This window comes from Sitophilus oryzae, unplaced genomic scaffold (assembly GCF_002938485.1).
Source record: "Sitophilus oryzae breed Bouriz unplaced genomic scaffold, Soryzae_2.0 scaffold_1740_pilon_pilon, whole genome shotgun sequence".
Classification (NCBI taxonomy): domain Eukaryota; kingdom Metazoa; phylum Arthropoda; class Insecta; order Coleoptera; family Curculionidae; genus Sitophilus; species Sitophilus oryzae.
In genome coordinates this window covers 177,196-197,598 of record NW_022146436.1, presented here as the reverse complement: position 1 = coordinate 197,598, position 20,403 = coordinate 177,196, and the positions used below count along the sequence as shown (strand labels likewise).

The 20,403-nt window shown below is 32.2% G+C and overlaps 1 protein-coding gene across 1 annotated transcript in view; it reads right to left on the bottom strand.

The window, feature by feature from the left end:
- Positions 1–8,946: 8,946 nt before the first annotated feature.
- The window catches only part of LOC115881804 (glycine receptor subunit alpha-2-like), an 88,334-nt gene continuing 76,877 nt past the window's right edge, over positions 8,947–20,403 (bottom strand). The window contains exons 7-10 of the mRNA XM_030899474.1: positions 13,993–14,148; positions 11,102–11,267; positions 10,767–10,959; positions 8,947–9,386 (exon numbers count right to left, since the gene is read on the bottom strand). Coding sequence (XP_030755334.1) covers positions 9,129–9,386; positions 10,767–10,959; positions 11,102–11,267; positions 13,993–14,148 — 773 coding nt within the window. The 3' untranslated portion in view covers positions 8,947–9,128. The remainder of the gene's footprint in view (positions 9,387–10,766; positions 10,960–11,101; positions 11,268–13,992; positions 14,149–20,403) is intronic.

Here is a 20,403-nt window from a genome sequence, read left to right as displayed (position 1 = left end):
AATGGGTATTTTCGAACATGCGTCGGTTAAGTAGAGATTTGTAGCATTGTAGAAACTAAAATATTCAACAAAGTAACTGAGAAATTAATTCAACTGTAACTCTAATTCTCTATGAAATATAGGAATTTTATAAGGACTAACTAACGCTATCCACCCCACGAAATAACCAACTTAACCAACGCGACTAACCTCGACACTGATAAAAAATATCAAAAACAAATATAAATTAGTAAAAATCAACCAACCCCACCAAATAACCAACCAATGAATTAACACCCTCCAAATAACCACGCTAATGAACCCACCAAATAACTAAACCAATCCAACTAAAAAGAGTGAAACTAATGCAATAAAATCACGCTATAAGCAAAAAATATATAAAAAAGTCTTGGTCGGCGTGAGATTTGAACCACGGACCATTCGCTTACGAAGCGATAGCCTCAGCCACAGTCCCACAGGTGCTCTTGCAGAATGCTTAAGGCTAGGTATTACTTTCCGCCGACATGAACGACGTCATTTAGTAGGCTACCGTTTAACGGCTGTTTAAGTACATCGTTTGAATATTGTTAGATACCAGTGGACCTTCTTGTTAGATACCAGTGCAGTGGCGAACAAGGGGGTGGGGCGGAAGGGGCGGTCCGCCCCGGGCCCTTCTTCCAAATCTTAATAAGTAATTTTTTTATTCAACTGGCAAACAGGTCAATATGTGTTCAGTAGTTATAAAGCAATTTGTAGTTAAAGTATGTAAACCATAAGCAACATACGCAAACTAAACACAGTATAAATGGAAGCAGATATCTACTTAATTATCAATTATTAGGCCCCAGTAATTGTCGATGGCATTTTTCTATTTACGAAATTAAATCAAGCGGTAATTTTCTTTGTTTAGAATATCGAATAACTATTATTTTGTATATTCGAATAATTATTATTTATCCTTGGACCTATATAGAAGTATACCGCGATTTTGTAAGGGGCCCTTTACAAAATCGCGGTATTTACCTGGAACGGTCGCGAAAGTAACGCGGCTTATAGTACATAATATGTAGAACCGGTATTCCCATCACTTTGTCATCATAAATTGCCATTAAATATATGCAAACATTCGCTCGGGGATTGTTTTATTACGTCAAATTGCATTCGTTTTTCAATTTAAATGTATTATTATAAGCTTTAAAAAAATGATGTTATCGTTTTTGATGCCTTTTTGAAGCTGGGGCCCTCGAGGGGACCCTTAATTCTTTGGTCGGGGCCCGTCGCGCGTCGGGTCCCTACATAAAAACGGCACTGCCGATGAATAACATATTTATATCAACAGTATGTCCGCGGATTGTCTTCATAAAAATTTTTGCTTGTTCTAAAATGGTAATTCCTGTTTATACTTTTCCAAATTTCCATACCGTTTTAGAGAAAAATAAAAAAAAACATGAAAATTTAGTTGAATTTTTGAACTAGTAAAATTAAAACGCCTTTCTATGGTAATTTCGTTCTCATTTTTTGATAGTTTATTATTGACAGAATTTTAATTAAAGTTATATTTTTTACTGTTTTAAAATATTAAAGGAGCACAAAATTTATTTAGTTTAATGCTACGGAAAGGGTGATAATAGTTATCGGAAAATGTGATACATTAACATCAAAAAAACATGACGTTAATCAAAATTATTTATAACGATCTATCAAAAAATGAAATCGAAATTATATTACCACAGCGTTTTAATTTTTAGGACTTTTAGTTTTTTTAGGATTTTTCGGGATTTCTTTTGGGGAAAATTACATTAAAAAACTACATTTTTATGTTTTTTTTTTATTTTTTCTAGCAAAAATTCTTATGAAGAACGCATTTTTTTTTAAAAGTCAATAATTAAAAAGTTTTTCCTCTTGTAAAGAAAATCCGGGGACATACTGACTGTAATATACAGGGTGTTCCAGAAATAAGTACAAGTATTTTAACTGGTATTACAGTTCAACCCCAGAAACACGCCTATGAGTTTTTTTTTCGCCAAAAAACAATTGAAGACCTCGGGAATTTTTTTCAGTTTTTAGTTAAAAAACATAATTTCTTGTTAATATGACAACCTATGTTGTATGTATTAGATTAAATTTACAAGAAAGGAAATCCAGAAAAGATCCAGTGGTTCTCAAAATTTTAGCAAATTTTTTTTTGTATATTTTCAAAGTAAAATACCTCCGTTATTTTGGACTTATTTGAAAAACGATAAAGAAAAAATATGTTTCTTTTATCTACCACCCCTTAAAATACTTACACTATATATATATATATATATATATATATATATATATATATATATATATATATATATATATATATATATATATATATATATATATATATATATATATATATATATATATATATATATATATATATATATATATAATATATATCAGTTTTTATTACAATTAGTACAGTATACTTTGATAGTATATAAATACTTGAAATTTGTCAACCATTATTCATACGTCATTCAATCCTTACAAAATGTGCAGACCGGGGGCCACATTTAGCTTTGCCGTCCCGGGCCCCCGACAGGCTTGTCCGCCACTGTACCAGTGGATGGGTGTTCGGCACATTCCCTTATAATTATAGAATATTTGCAGCATATATCACATCATTAATTGGCTTACCAGGTGTCTGATATTTCATTCGCTGTTAATAGCGGATTATTTGAACATTTTATTAATTTAAAATTAATTTTATTAGAAGTGTTTCGCGGAAAAAGGGTGGCTGGACAAAAAAAGGGCAAATTGTAACACCAAAAAATAGTGTGCATCCAAATGGGATGGATTTGGGTAAATAAATAAACATTCATTCAACAATTCGATTCTGAAACTTTTATTTATAATTGTATAAAATAATAAATATATACAAATTTATTGTAACATTTCTTATCCTATATACATTATTAAATATATTATATTTAATTTGTTAATCAAAATTAAGTATTATATTATACATATGTATTTACATTGTTAGACAGAAAACACACGTAAAAGGCAGTTGTATTAAAAATAAGCAATAAAAATCTAAGAAATTCTCTAAACAGTAAGTACACAAGAATCAGTCTGATAATGTAAATAAGCCTACATAATTGAGATGTTCATAGAATTAAGTCGGATTATTAAACAATAAACTTTTATGATTTTAAAATTCTTAAAACCTAATTCTATTTGACATTCTGAACGCAATAATTAAATGATTCATATTTAAGCAAATAAAAAGTATTTCCACATAAATATAAATAGGAATCTTTAATTAAAAGTATGCTAAAATCAACTAAAAACATATAAAAAACATTTAATTTTTAATATTACAACGCTTTTTCATGTTACATATCCCACCGGCACGAAAAACGGACACCTTAACATTTTGATGTATTTTAATGTTTAATATGTTTTGTCCTAGTGGGCCGATTTCAATAATTTTAAGCAATTTATAGCTGAATTATTTGACTTTTTAGTATCTTTTTATAAATTAAAAATGAAAATTTCCGTCTGTCAATTATACGAGGAAAACAAAATGTTGATATTTTGGTGAAAGTTTGGAACATTCTGTGAAATATGTTTATAGAGCAAGGAATTTAAAAATAATTTTATCATCTACTTACATCCTTTTTCGATCGTTTTTTTGGTTCATCTCAAAAAGCTTTATTTTTGTTGGAGATATTCGCTTTTGAAGAATACACTAACATTTTTTCATAATATTTACATTAAACCATGACTTTACTTTTGGTTCTAGTCAACACACCTAGTAAGTTATATCCAAAAAAAATCCTTTATGGGTATTTCGCCACTGCACTGCAAGAAAAATCTACAAAATAAAATAGTTATTTTTTGTAAACACTTCTGCGTTAAACCTAAACGGACGCTGCTTGTCAGAAGTTGTGTTTACAGTAATAAAAATTTGCCTAACAAAGAAAAAATGCTTAACGTTTCGGAAAGTTTTCGGGTCAAGTTTCGTTTAGCCGAAATCTGTTAAAAAAGAAAAAAACAATTTTTTGTCATTTAGGTACCTCAGGGAGTATATTACTGAAAAAAAATTGCCGCGGAAATGCGTCACCATTTTTTGAATGCGGTTTAAAAGTAACGAAATGACATACATGAAAAATTAATGTTATTTCATATTTTAGATGTCTTTGTAAATACTAATACGAAAATGAAATTCCGCGGAAATGCGCTGTTGCCATTTTTTTCAATAGGGTTTAGAAGTAACGAAATGAGATATACAAATTAAAATTATTTTATATTGTTGACTTACTTTTAAGCACCGATACAAAAATGAAAATCCGCGAAAATGCCTTGTTTCACCACTATGCAGTGATCTTCTTCTCGACCTTTGACACAGATCAATGAATAATATCTATTCTTATCAACTTAATATCGCTATGGTCAATAAATGCGAAAATTTAAAAAAAATTGTCAATAAAGCATAAAAACGACAACTAAACCAAACCAAATCCTAAATACAACCAAATCAAACCAAACCAACTAAAACCAAACCGAAAGTATGCAAACATGTTGAGAATACTATGGAAAACTTCGAAATATTGAAGATTTTCCATTACACCGCCCTTAGAATAAATTTCCGCGGAAATAGTTATATAGAAAAGTTATAGCAAATTATTAATCAAACAAAAATATGTAGTTTTTATCTTCCTATCACATTTCGGCACTTCTAAACCCGGAAAAATTAATGAAAATTATTGTGATAAAAATATATTTTCGAATAAAAATTAGTTCACATTGTTATATTAAATGGTTTTACGTCATTCTAATAATGAAGAAAACTATTAAAAACACCGTAAAGTTTTAAATTTTAGTTAATAATAGAAAAATTAAAAATTCTAGTTTTCTCAAAAACAAAGAGTTTCCGCGGCAAAAATCAAATTATGTAGTGCTAGTTTTCTTGTATAGAATCATCCTATAAACCGATATTCTATGTTATTGATTTCGGCTAAACGAAACTTGAGCCAAGTTTTCTCTTTCCGTCGTCGGAAGCAAAAAAATATAAAGAATAAAGAAAAAAATTTAAAATATTTAAATTGAACTATTCGAGAACACTTTACTTTTTAAAACAGATACGTCTACAAGAAATCGTTGACGTTCTTTTAAAATGACATTATATTAAGTTAAACTTCAAAATTAACAATTACTACCTGATAACAATTACTTAATAAGGTAAAACCAAAAAGCCCAAACTTTCTGTATGATTATTTTTAAATTTTACGTATGTTATGTTTACTTATGTTATGTTCTTTAAAATCAAAGAAGCGATTGTCATACATTACTAACATCTACAGATGCACGAGCAATACATTTATTTTTATTAGATTGAATTAAAAAAGCCTCTTTTATTTTTCTTTTAGAGGCTATCGCTTCTTTCATTATAATTTTGGCGTTATTAAAATTTATTCTGTGCCCTGTGTCCCATGAATGCTGACAAATCTTAGATTTGTGAAAATCTCCATTTCTTAAATATAATCTTTATGTTCTTTAATTCTAACATTTAAGGGTCTAGATGTTTCACCAATGTAAAATTTATCGCATTCACAGGGTATTTGGTATATTACATTTTTTGTTTGTTGTTCTGTCTTTATTGGTTTATTACAGAATAAATTTTAATAACGCCAAAATTATAATGAAAGAAGCGATAGTCTCTAAAAGAAAAATAAAAGAGGCTTTTTTAATTCAATCTAATAAAAATTGCTCATGCAATGTATTGCTCATGCATCTGTAGATGTTAGTAATGTATGGCAATCGCTTCTTTGATTTTAAAGAGCATAACATAAATAAACATAACATACGTAAAATTTAAAAATAATCATACAGAAAGTTTGGGCTTTTTGGTTTTACCTTATTAAGTAATTGTTATCAGGTAGTAATTGTTAATTTTGAAGTTTAACTTAATAGAATATCATTTTAACAGAACGTCAACGATTTTTTGTAGACGTATCTGTTTTTAAAAAGTAAAATGTTCTCGAATAGTTCAATTTAAATATTTTAAATAGTTGTTTTCTTGATTCTTTATATTTTTTTGCTTCCGACGACGGAAAGGGAAAACTTTCCGAAACGTTAAGCATTTTTTTCTTTGTTAGGCAAATTTTTATTACTGTAAACACAACTTCTGACAAGCAGCGTCCGTTTAGATTTAACGCAGAAGTGTTTACAAAAAATAACTATTTTATTTTGTAGATTTTTCTTGCAGTGCAGTGGCGAAATACCCATAAAGGATTTTTTTGGATAGATGAATCCGCCACATAGGTATAGATATTTTTTAGTAAGTTATAGTCCCGAAGCAGGCCTTCTTGACATAAAATTTGCTTCGTGTAATATTCTTCTTACAGCCTTATAGTCTTACACTTAAATGACTTAAATGTACGTTCCTTAGGTGCAATTCATTATAAATGGTTTCTTAGCGATAGATTTATAATAAATCTATTGTCTCGATTTGCTATAGAGAGCTCGGAGCTAGTTCCTTAGTTCTAGTTCCTCTAGAGGAATAGTTCCTTCAACTAGCTCTTTAGTTCACAATAGTTCCAGACTAACATTAACATCCCCGTTGCTTTCTAATGGGTTTCGTTATCAGTCAGAACTATTCACAGTATGATTGTATAATTTTTATAGTGTAATAAATATAACGAAAAGTGTAATTGCGTATGTTAAAAACATATAGATAAGTTTTATTGCAGATAAAAAAATAAAAAGGAAACTCAAATCAGAGTTTCTGTTTAAAAAAGTATATCACAAATCAATTGGAGCAAATAATACGAAAATTTTACGAAAAATTGCATTTTTCCTCACTTCAAGCGTCTTGTTTTTGTCTAAAAATTCAGAATATCTACTTCGTTTTATAAGATATTTCTTAATTTTAGAAACATAAAGTGAAATATTCCCATCAAATATTTAAAGAACAAACAAAAATCAAAAACAGTATCTACGACAATTTTCTGTGTATCTGCGACAATTACACCGGCTAAGGCTGTGACAATAGACAATGCCAAATCCATCGTCGTCGCTTTCTATTATATCTCGAATCTGCCCATTGAATAGATTCTCGTGAACTAGTCTTCTAATTAGTTATTCAAGTTCCTCTCAGTCCTTACGGTCCGGGACGAAATCGTACGATCCGTACGTAAACTAGTCTTTTACTTAGTTCCTCTAGTTCCTCTAGGTCCTCATACGTGAGGGTGGAAACCTTCACCAAAATAACAACATTTTGTGATCCTTCGTATAATAGAGAAATGGAAACTTTCATTTTTAACATAGAAAGAGATACTAAAATGTCGAATAATTAGCCACAAATTGCTTAAAAAATCATCAAAATCGGTCCACTAGAACACAATATACAGGATGTCCCAGAAATAAATGCAAGTATTTTAACTGGTAGTATAGTTCAACCCCAGAAACACGCCTATGAGTTTTTTTTCGCGAAAAGATTTTTTTGAAAATTCGGAATTCTTTGAAAATTTTTTGAATTTTTTTTAGTTTTTGTTTAAAAAACATAATTTCTTGATAATATGGCAACATAGGTAGTAGATTAAATTTACAAGAAAGAAAATCCAGAAAAGATCCAGTGGTTCTCAAAATTTTAGCAAAAAATATTTTTTTTGGAAATTTTCAAAGTAAAATAACTCCGTTACTTTGGACTTATTTGAAAAATGATAAAGAGAAAATATGTTTCTTTTATCGAGATCTACCACCCCTTAAAATACTTGCACTTATTTCTGGGACACCCCGTATAAAACTTTAAAATACACCAAAATTTTAAGGTTTTTAAACGTTTCTCGTGCCGGTAAGTGTATTTTAAGACCATGCAAAGTAAGTAAACTAATAAAATTATATTTCTAATTAAATGAAATAAGCTAATTCCATTAATACACGAGAGATTAGGTTTGATTCCATATAAATAATCGTATAAAAATCAAACAATTTAATAACACATTTTTAAGCTATTGAGAGATTACTATTTCTAATTATTGTCTAGTAAAATATGTTACTCAGATCTTTAAAATTTTTAACATAAAAATAACGCAGTTAAAGACATTACTTTTAGAGGGTTCTTCTGTACTATTTTGTCACTATTCTAGCATGCGTTATATTTGTAAAAATTCTACCGGGTGGTTCAGGGTCGTTGGAAGCATAGGAAACCTATGCAAATTTAAGAAAAACTGCATCTATTTTTAAATTAAGACTGAACGGGGTGACAATGCAAAACCAGTCAAATGTCAACATACCTTAAGTTGTCAACCTATGATTTTATCATTGTCAAATGTAATTTGTTGTACTGTCTACACTATTACGTTATAGTACTTATGCTTAGTGTACCCAAACTGTATTTGTGTAATTTTAAACTGGATCGAATGAGACAAAAGCCTAATGCCGGGTCCAGACCAAGGCGACAAAAAATAAACACGATTTTGAGATAAAAACAAGACAAACTTGCGACAAAAAATTGGGAATTCTGACAAGACAAACTTGAGACAAATTGTCCACACCGCAAAGACAAAAGTACAACAAAGTTAAAAGTTTAGTTGTTGCGAATGAGTTTTATTAACCATGTGTGATTTCACTGGTCTCCTATTGTTGGCAGCACACGTCATCCACACTGCGCCGACAACTTGTACAATATACGAACAAAACATAGACACTTTGATCTTTACCGACTCGAGACGGGATATTGAAAAGTCTCCGAATTTTGAAACAAAACAAAAATGAGACAAAAATGTCACAGAAATGTATTGGATTTGTCGCAATTTTGTCGTAAAACATAAATGTTTCTGTCTTGTCCTTATTGAAAATACAATTTGACATTAACAAAATTATAGGATGACCATGATGAGAACTTAAGGTAGATTGTTATTTGCCTGGTTTTCTGTTGTTACCTGTTAAATTTAAAATTAAATACTTAAAATCGGCTTGTCCAAAATGGCTCAAGTTTGGCATGGCCTTTAAAAAACCTATTTACAACTTCGCTGCAAAATTAACAGGGACGCCAATATCTGGACAGTTCAAAATTTTGAAGCGATTTCTTATGTTTCCAAACATGATGCACCATCCGGTATAGTATAATTTAAAAATATCTAAAAATTTACATACTTATTTCTCTCTCACAAGGCATACACAAACGACCAGTAAAACAAATTGAATATTAAAAACGCTGCTGGAAAAGCTATTCTGGATTTTTTGTCGATCCAGTTGGCCACCTCGTGAGGGGACATAGTAGTCCAAGTAACGTTTTTCCCGTTAGTTGACTTATCTGGAACGGGGATACTAGTGACGTTGTTGTCTTCTATGTTAATCAGTTCGTCCTGGCTGTTGGGTGGAGTTTGAATAATAGGAATGGACGGCATATCAGTTGGAAATGTCTGGAATAAACAATGTGGCTCAGTATAAAAAAGCTTAATATACATTTGGTTAGATTAGGTTAGGTTAGAAAGGTTAGGTAAAGAATGGAGGAGAAATATCTTCGTGCATTAAAAATGGTCATAAAAAAGGGAAGACTTAAGATGGCGCTGCTGTAGCAAAAACCTAAAATTTAAAATATGCGCCGAAAGAAGGTGCAGGTTGTAGTATACAGAGAAGACCAGGCTACTAGCAAACATAGCAAGTTGCCGGACGAATTTACGTTTACCCGATTTGCGTTTGTACACGAGATTCACTGCCGGCTGGTCAGGCCTTAGGGTCAGGCAGTACGCAGTTGCAGTTGTGCTTGGACGGGTCGGTCGTGACAGACTAGGAATACGACGCGAGGAGTGCCGAGTATTTATTATTTTCATTTGCGTTTCAAGTGTTTACCTTTACTTAAGGTAACATTTAAAACAAAAATACTTAAATATTTATTATTTGAGTGTGTTTACAAGCCAAAACTAAAAATAAATAAATTCTCAAAACCCCCCCAAAAAAAATATTACTATAAATAAAAAGAAATTATAAGTAAAAGACCTTCTTGTGCTAGATAGAAGCCTAGGCGGTCGTAAAATCCCCGTCTGACATTGGCTAACATATTAGGGCTAATAGTTTGGAAAGCCTCTCGTATTTTTACTTGAAGCTCATCCAGATTAATAGCGCTATATGACCATACACTTTGGATTTTACATAACCCCACAAAAATAAATCATTGGGAGAAATATCTGGTGATCTAGCGGGCCACAAAATAGTTCCATGTCCACTAATTAAACAGTTGGGAACAGTATTGTTCGAATATTCTTGAACAATACGGGCATTGTGGGCAGGGCAACCACCTCAGGAATTTGATTACTTGAAAACGTGGGATTTTGATCCGCGGTAGCACAAATAACACTTGCTTTAACTTCTGTTCTTCATTAATCAACACGTCAGGCTTTTTGTGTTTTTGTGGAGACGCGCACCCATGTGTTCAAAATTATTAATAACTCTTCATATAGTAGGTAAAGATGGAATTGGCCTGTTTACAAAAGTTTGTGGAAAAATTGTTTGTATATCCCGATAAGACCTATTTTGGAAATACCATTTTACAGTTTGAATTTTCTCACGAACTTCGTAAACATCCATTATTTTACTTAAAAAATAAATTTTACACGAGAACTGTCGCGAGAATCTATGTATTCGTTTTGGCTATTAAAACACGAATAAATACAAATTATGAAACATTCTTATCACATATCTACCTATTTTTATTTTATCGTATTTTTTCGCCTGCTTCGCATTAATTCGTCCGGTTCTGCCTATGTTACTACTACGGTGGTCCGGTCTGTATGTATACTTACATGTACAGTGAGATAGTTATTCTGGCTGATCTGATTCACATTGTGATCTTTTTCATCGAGACTGGAACAGGAACGGGTTTTGTACAGGCTGTTGTACGATTCGGATCTTCTCAGTTGCTTTCTGTTCAAACTAGGCGTTACAGCGCCCCTTAATATGTACTTACTGCTTGCTTTTTTCAATTCAACTTGTTTTCTAAAATAAAAAAAAACAATTTAAATTAAAATAGAAAAAATACCTAATAAATTTTAAAAACGTAATGATAAAATAATGTATTTTAATAAACGTAATAATAAATAAATGGTAATACAAACGAAGTAAAAGAAAGTTAACTCACCTTCTCCTCCAGATGACGTTGACAAAAGCGAACTCCGCCATCGAGCAAAATATAAATGTGGAACAGCCTAAGAACCATATCTCGCTGGCTTTGATGTAACTCACTTTTGGCAGGTTCTTGGTTAGGCCACCGTTAAGTGTTATAAACGACAGCATGGTAGATGTTCCTGAAATATACCCTACATTTAAGATACTTCTATGCTACATTGTATTGGATATATAGTGTCCATAAAAATGTGAGTTATCAAAAAATAAATGTTTTTTTTATTATTATTTGAGAGGTAAAATTAGGTAAGGCAGTTAGTTTCGGCTATATGATAAAAAATAAAATTTAGTATACCATCTTATTTTTTCAATCAACGCTGCAAGATGTAACGAAAATATTTTCGTTACATTTTTCCTTTTATATCGTTTATACGTTTTTTATATATTATCGATTTTTTGCGGAACCTCGATAGTGGTACACATCACTAGCGATGGTTGTTAGTTTAAATTGTTTAAATATTTTATTTATTTTCTGGTTGCCTATCGGTTATCGATTATAATTTGTTTATTTTTAATGAAAACGAAGGTTTATTATTAATATTTTGTTTAGTGTTAAATAATTAAGATGCAATTGTTACACGCATATTTTTTTGAAGGTATGTAAGAAATTTTATCGTATGTATTATTTTTATTATTAATTATAGAATTTTTATATTGACATTTGGTACTTAACGCATGTCTAAATGAATGGGAGAATTCTATAAAGGGACTTTTGTTTTGCCGAAAATCATTCTCTCTCATCTCGATCTTCTTTGCTTAAACACCTAGCGTTTTTTTTTCTAGACACCAACATGAAGTACGGCTTGGAATTTATTTATTAGTTTCATTTTTTAAAACATTTCTTACTGTCTAATGTAATTTTTTGATTTAATTTTATAATTATCTTGTAAACTTTAAATTCCTTTTTTCTATTTTGTCTTTTTATCTCACAGTTCATTTTTTTTCATCATTTCTTTATCTTCTTATCTTAGTAGCACGTGTATAGTAGTTTTGTAAATTTTCTAATACCTTTAACGTTTATTAATACTAATTATTTTTATCTTTCATTTTTATGTACTGAGACGCAAGCTGTCGAGCAAGAACCCGCAGAGGTGTTCGATTTAGCAGTCCCAGGGGCCATGAATAGAACCAGCCACCGCAGGAGTAGTCTCAGAGACGAACCAGGAGGGACTCTGGTAAGTAAGGATTTTTTATAATATTTTTATTATACGACTTATGTCACCTTTAACGAATCCTTGCTTGCCAGAAGGCAACTCTTGTTTTATCTGGACCCTGTAGTGGTGGTGCCTATTGGCAGGCCATTCGACAGATAGATTTTTGTTTTTTTGTTGTTTTTGGGTCACTCTAGGGAACGTATCTTTACCTCGTATCTGCCAAATTTACCTTACCTTATCTTTATCTTATTTGGCGGATGCATTATCTTTGTCACTGGAGTGACATATCTTTTCTTTTAGTTTTTATCTGTCGAATTGCATTATCGTTTTTCGTATCTTGTCTCTATCTTTCTATTTACCTTTATCTTTCTATCAAGTTTTTTTAATTTATCTTTTCATATCGCATTTTAATATTAACTTTTGTTCTAATTTAAATTTTCATATATTTCTAGTTTTTTAATCTTACATATTTTTTTATTCTTTTTACACGTGTCTACAAATTAAGCCAAATAATTTACTGCAACAAACAATTTTTTTTTCAAGTCGTACCAAAGTGATTGTGGTGGTCTGGAATTTTCTAGAGAGAGAGGGACCAAAATATTTTTCTTTTATATTTTTATGTAATACTATCTTTATATTCTTTATATTATTATATTCTTTAAATAACTTGGACGAACTTTTCAATTATTGTAACTTGATCTAAACTGTCCTTGCCTATTTTTTTTTAATTTTAATTATAATTTTTACTATAATTAGTAGTTGGATTTAGATTGGATATTGTTTATTTCAATCAATATCTTTACTTGTCATTTAAATTTTAAGTATTATTATTGTACAAGCTATTGGCAACGAAGAGAGAGTCCACTTGGCAATTTTATAGACCATCACAAAACAGGGTACTTATCAATTGTGTGGAGTAGAATACTGCTGTTTGTTATCTTCTAGGAAGATACGAGAATTGACCCTCCCCATAAGTAGCTCACGCACTGAGACTGGTGGAGTCTCGCAAGCTCTTCAACATTAGCCGGACAATCACGCTACCCACCAGCGGATGAGTGCAGCGAAGAGGGTCTTTCTCCCAACCAACCGAAGCAGAAACACATTAAGTATTCCAGTTGCATATCTAATCTCATATAATCGAGACTGTCACAGCCAATGGTATTGATTGTTTAAAATTGTTAATTGAATATAAGCCATTAATGAAATTTTCTATTGTCTTATTTAATTCCAAAGCATACTTCCACAAACCAGTAACTTTTAGAATTTTGTGGGTTATAATAACATAACACAAATAGCACTACCTATTCATAACCAAACTGCCGACTTATGAAATCATTCGTATGGGAATCTGCATACTTCAATACCTAGATATCCCAATTTCTTCAATTAACGATACCATGATAGTATCGTCACTTGATCTATTTGCAAAATATGATTTTTTACATTGACAATATGTTTACAATAGATATAATATAATCATTTTTATATATTGATATAATGACTGTCAAAATATTCAAAACATTTACTAAAAATGTTTTGAATCGCAGCTATTGCAGTTAAAAAACACAAAACCTAATTTCACCGTTAAAAAAAGTTACCTAATTTTACCGTCTCTTATTAAATAAAACTCCCGATGATGGAAAATTGTTTGCGGACACTGAATAACATAATTCATATTACGATTTGAAAGTACCTAAAACAGCTCTAGGTGCGCTGGCATCGGCTTGTAACCAAAACGTAACCCAGGATGTAATTACGAGAAATATGGATGGCAAAAAGTAGTCCATGATGTAGTAACCAATTTCTCTGCGCAGTTTAAATTTAAACGTGAGAGAACTGTAGTTACCAGCTGTAACAAAAAAAAATTATCAACATTAAGTAAATACAACTGATATTTTTAATAAGAAGCATTTCGTAGAGGTTAATATATCAAAATTAATACAATCAACATCAATACAACATGTTTTAAGCTACAGACCGTTTAGGTGGTTATGACAATATCAAAACAATGCTAATGATCCCATTAGCTCCGATTGGTTTTGTAGACCCGATTGGATTTTGTGCTGTTAGGTTCACTTTGCTCCACTTGGTACTAGTGTCAATCGAATGTCTATGACGTATATATATGCTTAATTTTTGAATAATATTTAGTTAATCATCTGCTGATGATGCTAATATGGTAAGCAGAACGTGTCTCCAGAGTTCAATATAAAGTATTTTGGAGTAATGTGTTTTATTTTGCTCCAACATAAAATGCCAAAGATATAGCAGGACAAAATTAAATTTAAAAATAAAATCAATTGGTATAGAAAGATACCGTATGATCGAAAAAAAAAACGGCGTCCAGTTGGCTGGGAAATGACGATCGATGGCATTTTCCATATAAATAGACATATAAATTGACAGCGATATTCATTTCACAGCCATCGCTGACGCCGCTTTTTCTCGATCATACGGTATGACTTTGTACTAACCAATATTAAGACAACTTGTCTAAGCTATTGTCTACCAAACTGTTGTTCCATATTTACTCGTATTACTAGATTTATATTTAAAAAAGATTGTCAATTTTGATTCCCTTCACAGACCGTGTTAGGCACGATCGGAAAAATTATATAGATAATAAACACTAAATCTTTGAATAATAATAAAATAACAAAATCAAAATCAGTGTTGTTGCCAGATTACCTATGATTTAAAAATCAAAACCGTATCGGAGCTCTTTAACTGATAAAAATATTTATAAATATTTATAAAAATCTACCCGGCCGGCCCACAGTGTTGCGGCCCATGGACAAAAATACGAAAATCCAAATTTAAAATATATGTTATTTTAGTAGTAAAATATCCGTACTTATTAAAACAAAGCAAAAAATTACCAGGGATGCCTCCAGGTCACAAAAATTTGTTTATATTTCTATAAAAAAATTTCTCGATAAAGCATTAAGTGTTGAACATTTTTCGATCATACTTTAGTAGCAGATTGTTCCTTTTAATAGCATTTATACAAGTTTTATTTTGCTATGTTTGCTGTTAGTGATAATATTTCTCTGCATGAACTTAAGTGTATTAAAAATAGATAACAGAAATTGTATGAGTTCATCACCCTAAATTTACAAAAAAATTAAACCGTAGCTCAGAAAGTATTAAATAAAAGTATCAAACTTTAAGTAAGCTTTAAAAAAACGTATCGAACAGATTTTGTATACAGGGTAACAATTTGAAAATGAACCGTATTTAATATTGCCTCTGACAATGATAGTATGAAAATTTGGCAAAAACGTCAATTTACATATCAAGGGGGACAATTTTTGAAGCATTTGTTGTCGTGTTACTTTCAACTCCTTGACCACCCACTCCAAAAATTTTAAATAGCAACCCCTATTTCTTTTACTTTTTTTTATTTTCATGCTATCATCCGTAGAGGTAATATTAAATACTGTTCGTTTTCAAATTGTCACCCTGTATAAGTAGCCTTATATTTGGACATTATAAATCTGCGGTCCGTTGCTGCTACTAACATGCACTTTTGAGTTTTCTTTTCTTTTTTTTTAAGATAACGCAATACACCCTGTATCTAGAAAACGAAGCAAATTAGGACAAATGATGTATGAACTATTTTTCTTAGTATTCTCGTGAATACGCCCTTAAAATCTTTTTTTTTCACAGGCTTATGCGCTAGCCGGGGTTTAACCAAGGCTATCACATTTCCACATCATCTGGATAGAATCCGTCTCACAATTGCTGTAGTGCCCAGAATTGCAGCTTTTTGCAATAAAACCCAGGACAGATCTCCGTAATCCCAAACGGCTCAGGATATCAGGTAAGTTTTTATGTATTAAACCGTTGGCAGTAATAATTATTGGCAAAATTTTTACGGTTTTTAGATTCCAAACTCTCTTCAACTCAACGCTTAGAGCCTCATATTTATCCATCTTTTCTTTGTACGCCCTGCCTATGTTATCATCTACAGGAATTGACACGTCTATAATGGTAAGTTCTTTATTTTCCTTCTCCAACAGCATGATATCAGGCCTATTATTGGGTACTAGTTGATCCGTAATTATGATCATATCCCAATAAAGCTTAGCAGAATCATTTTTTATTATTGCTTTAGGCTGGTATTTATAATATGCCTCTTTATTTTGGACTATTTTGTGTTTCAGCTCCAATTCTTGGTGGATGATTTTGGCTACTTCATTGTGTCGGTTGAGGTATTCTGTAGGAGCCAAATGAGTGCAGCTTGACACTATGTGCTGGATTGTTTCCTCCTGTTTGCACCCCATGCGACATGAAGTATTAGGTAAGTTCTCTTTTAATATGAACTTCCTATAGTTTTTAGTTGGAGTTACTTGGTTCTGTATTGCTGCCAATGCCCCTTCAGTTTCAGTAAACAAATATCCCTGTGTTAGGTAAAGAAATGATTCTTTAACTTTAACTTTCTTCTTAATTCTGAAAACAAATATCTCTGTGTTAGGTAAAGAAATGATTCTTCTTTTGCTACTTCAGTATTTTGCAAACTGTTATAGAACCTACCATGCAGAGACTTCTTTTGCCATGTTTCTTTAAAAGCTTGTGGTATGGTTTGGTCTTCTCTAACATCTGAAAGTGACAGTGGTGATAACTGCTTATCTATTTGGATTATTGCTCTAATTTATGGATGGTTTTGTCGATTAAAATATTTACATAAGCTGTTTTTTTTTCTTGTTTTAAAGCTAGCTCTAAATTGGTTAGTCCTCTACCGCCCTCACATCTTGGTAAATATTCTCTATTGCAGATTTTGGGTGATGTATGATATACTTTGTTAGAAGAGTTCTTATTTTCCGATCTAAAGCTTGTATGTATGTAGGAGTCCAGGCAAGAATTCCAAAGTGTAAGTGATAGTAGGTGATAGTGGTAGTTGTTGTCTTCCTTTTGCATATAGTTTGAGGTCATCCACATAAAACTGGTGTGAGATATCTTCTTCTTTATTTATTTTGTACGCATAAGGGCTAGAATTTAGTAGATGACTTAAGGGATTTAAAGCTAAACAGAACCATAGGGGGCTTAAAGAATCCCCTTAGTAAATTCCCATTTTTGTGTTTATATGCTCCGTTTGGTAATGCAAATGTGCCGCACCCGTTTCTAACAGTCGTACAACTTGGGGATGTATTTTATATATGTTCAATACTTGAATAAGCCAGGAGTGTGGCACCGAGTAAAAAGCCTTTCGGTAATCTATCCACGCCATTGAAAAATTTCTCTTTTATTTATGTTATTATTATTTTTGTAATTCTTAAGTTTCATTTAAAATTTATTCATTGCGATATTATAAAAAATGTTTGTTCATTAATATTTTGTGCCAAAATGAATTAAAAAGACTGATTTGAAAGCTCTAGGATTTTTGTCCTCAAATGACCATTTTCAGGCAACGGCCCAGCTACGTCGAAACACTGGTTCCCATTAGAACACCGAAGTTATGCGACGTAAGGCGATACTAGTGGATGGACGGGTGACTGGTTCGAAACGCCTGTATCGTGCTATTGTCCAAAAAAAGGCAAAAGTGTAAAATATATTGACACACACTGCTCATTCACGCCGGTTCGAGGCCGAATGAGATCGGATATCTCGTGAGTAAGAGTCGATTTAGACACTTCTCACGATATGGCGGAGGACCGCGGTTCGAATTCCGCGTAAAAAAAGTAGGCTCCGTCCAGATTAGCCTTGGCAGCAAAAAGGAGACGTTAACTGAAGGCGCTCTAGAAGAGGGGTTACCAGACGATGTAGTAGTAGCAGTATGCATCATGAGTAGTAGCGAGCAGATTGCATCGCAACGGTCCACAACATATGAGTCGGTTGCGTTTTGCGGGGATACACTTTCGGGTAGGCATGTTCCTCATAGAGTGTGTACACTGTAAAAAAAAATGAGTGAAATTTCACTCAGATTTCACTCAATACTTTCTCAATTTCTGTCCACACCCGATTGAGTGAAATTTCCACTCTACAGAACCGAGTGAATCTTCAATTCTCAGAGTGAAAAGCACTGAGTGTTTTCACTCAATCGAGATTAGACGAAAGACTCCTTTTTACTCATTATTGTTTACCTTGAGTAGGATTTTGATCGATTTTGATAATTTATTCACTTTAAAATGAGTGAACTCACTAAGTGTTGAGTTCAAGACACCTTTTATTGAGTGACTTTTACTCAAATTTGTGTTACACTTAACTCGATTAGTACTCATATCTGAGTATTAATTTCACTCAGTATTGAGAAATATATTCTAAATTATTTTTTTAAAAGCTATATGTAAGCTAACTTGTTATTTTATAACAGGTGGGCAGGTGCCTTTCAAAGGTAAGTTTCAGTTTAGGACATGGTCTCGAACATGTCCATTTCCTAAAATTCACTTTTGGGAGGCATCTGGTCACTTGTAATAAAATAACAAGTTAGCTTACATAGCTTTTAAAAAAATCATTTAGAATATTTCGTTTTTTTTAACAAACCAAATAAAAAACTGTAGAACCTTCAAAAATATTTTTATTTGTCATTTTTATTTGACAAAAAAACAAATAAAACCAAATATAACACTATTATTATAATATCAAAAACATTTTAAAAAGTTTTCAACTCTTTTTGGAAAAAATACAGGAACTTTTTAAGCTAGATGTCTAGAAAAGTTGCATCACATCGCAAAAATCCGCTTTATTAAGAGCATTCGTCAGCTCGGCTACCAACATTCTCGAATATTTCTAATTTCTAAACTAACTTTTAATAACGAAAATCCTCCGGAAAATCCAGATACTTTTCCTCCTGAAAATTAAAAAAAAATGTTATTCTGCCAAATGTTCCAGTTCCCAGTTCCAGATTGAGGGAAAGTACCTAGATTTTCGCTACGCTAATTAGTCCAGGAAACATCCGAGCATTGCGGCAATCAGTAGACGCAGTCGAATTTGAATATATGTTAGGCGGATTTCTGCGATGTGAAAAAAAATGTTCTTAACATAAAACATATTTAGGAGTTATGAGTTCGTATTCGCTTCACCACGCCACGCGGCCACTGTCACACTTTACATCACACACACATACACTATGGACTTGTAACCTGGGCACCTTCGAAGGAACAAGACAACCTACGACTCGAACAGATAATTAAAAACTGAGGAACAGGGAAATAGCTTATTCGGTATCGAAGAAGCGCGTATGACGTATGATTAGTAATGAGCGAAAATACTCTAAACTGGGTGATTTCACTCAAATTTTTATTGTGTAAAACATAACATGAGTTTTTAAGTGAATTTTTCTATTCCATTACTCAAAGATAGGGGTTATAACTCGAACATGAGCTTATTCAATAGCTATTGATTAAATAGAGATCATATTTGAGTAAAATGATGAATTTACTCTATTTTAGATAAAAATGTACTCAATTATTTCACTCAAAAAATTCACTCCCTGAGAAATATGTGTTCACTCAGGCTGATTTTTTACAGTGTATTTCAAGAATCGGTTTTGTTCGGATTGATTGGCGGAAACGGCACTTAAACTGAAGAATTGGCAATGGCCGGGACTGGTTGCAGTGAAGGTAGAAAACATCCCAAAAGGGGCGACCAGCTCGATCTTTCTGCCGAGGAGCAAAGGAAAAGACATCACCTACCTGCTGAGTCTTATCTAGGCTCAGAACTCTAATGAAAGAACATCGAGTTGGTGAATGATCAACTTGAGCGAAGAGGATGGTCAGGTCCTCACAATAGGAATTGACCTCAAATAGAAAGAGGGATCGGAATATCGTCTATTATAGATTCGGGACAACCCCGGTATCAGAGACTAAGTTAAAGAGGTGGACAAAATAGAGACAGATTCTCCAGCCTCCACCTCACGGGTACCTCAGCCGGAGAGAAGCTCCTCGACTGTGAAGGGCACGTTGAGCCAAACCTTAACCAAAGATCATCTGTTGTCAGAAGAGGATGGGAAATACCATGTCCCCTCTACAATAGGAAAATGCTCAAGTATGATGGGTTATAGACTGTATGACGAGTTATAACTCAAGGAAGGGGGACACAATAAATCTTTACGGTCGCAGTGATTAACCCCTCCCCCCTCCTCCACACAATCATTCTACATTCT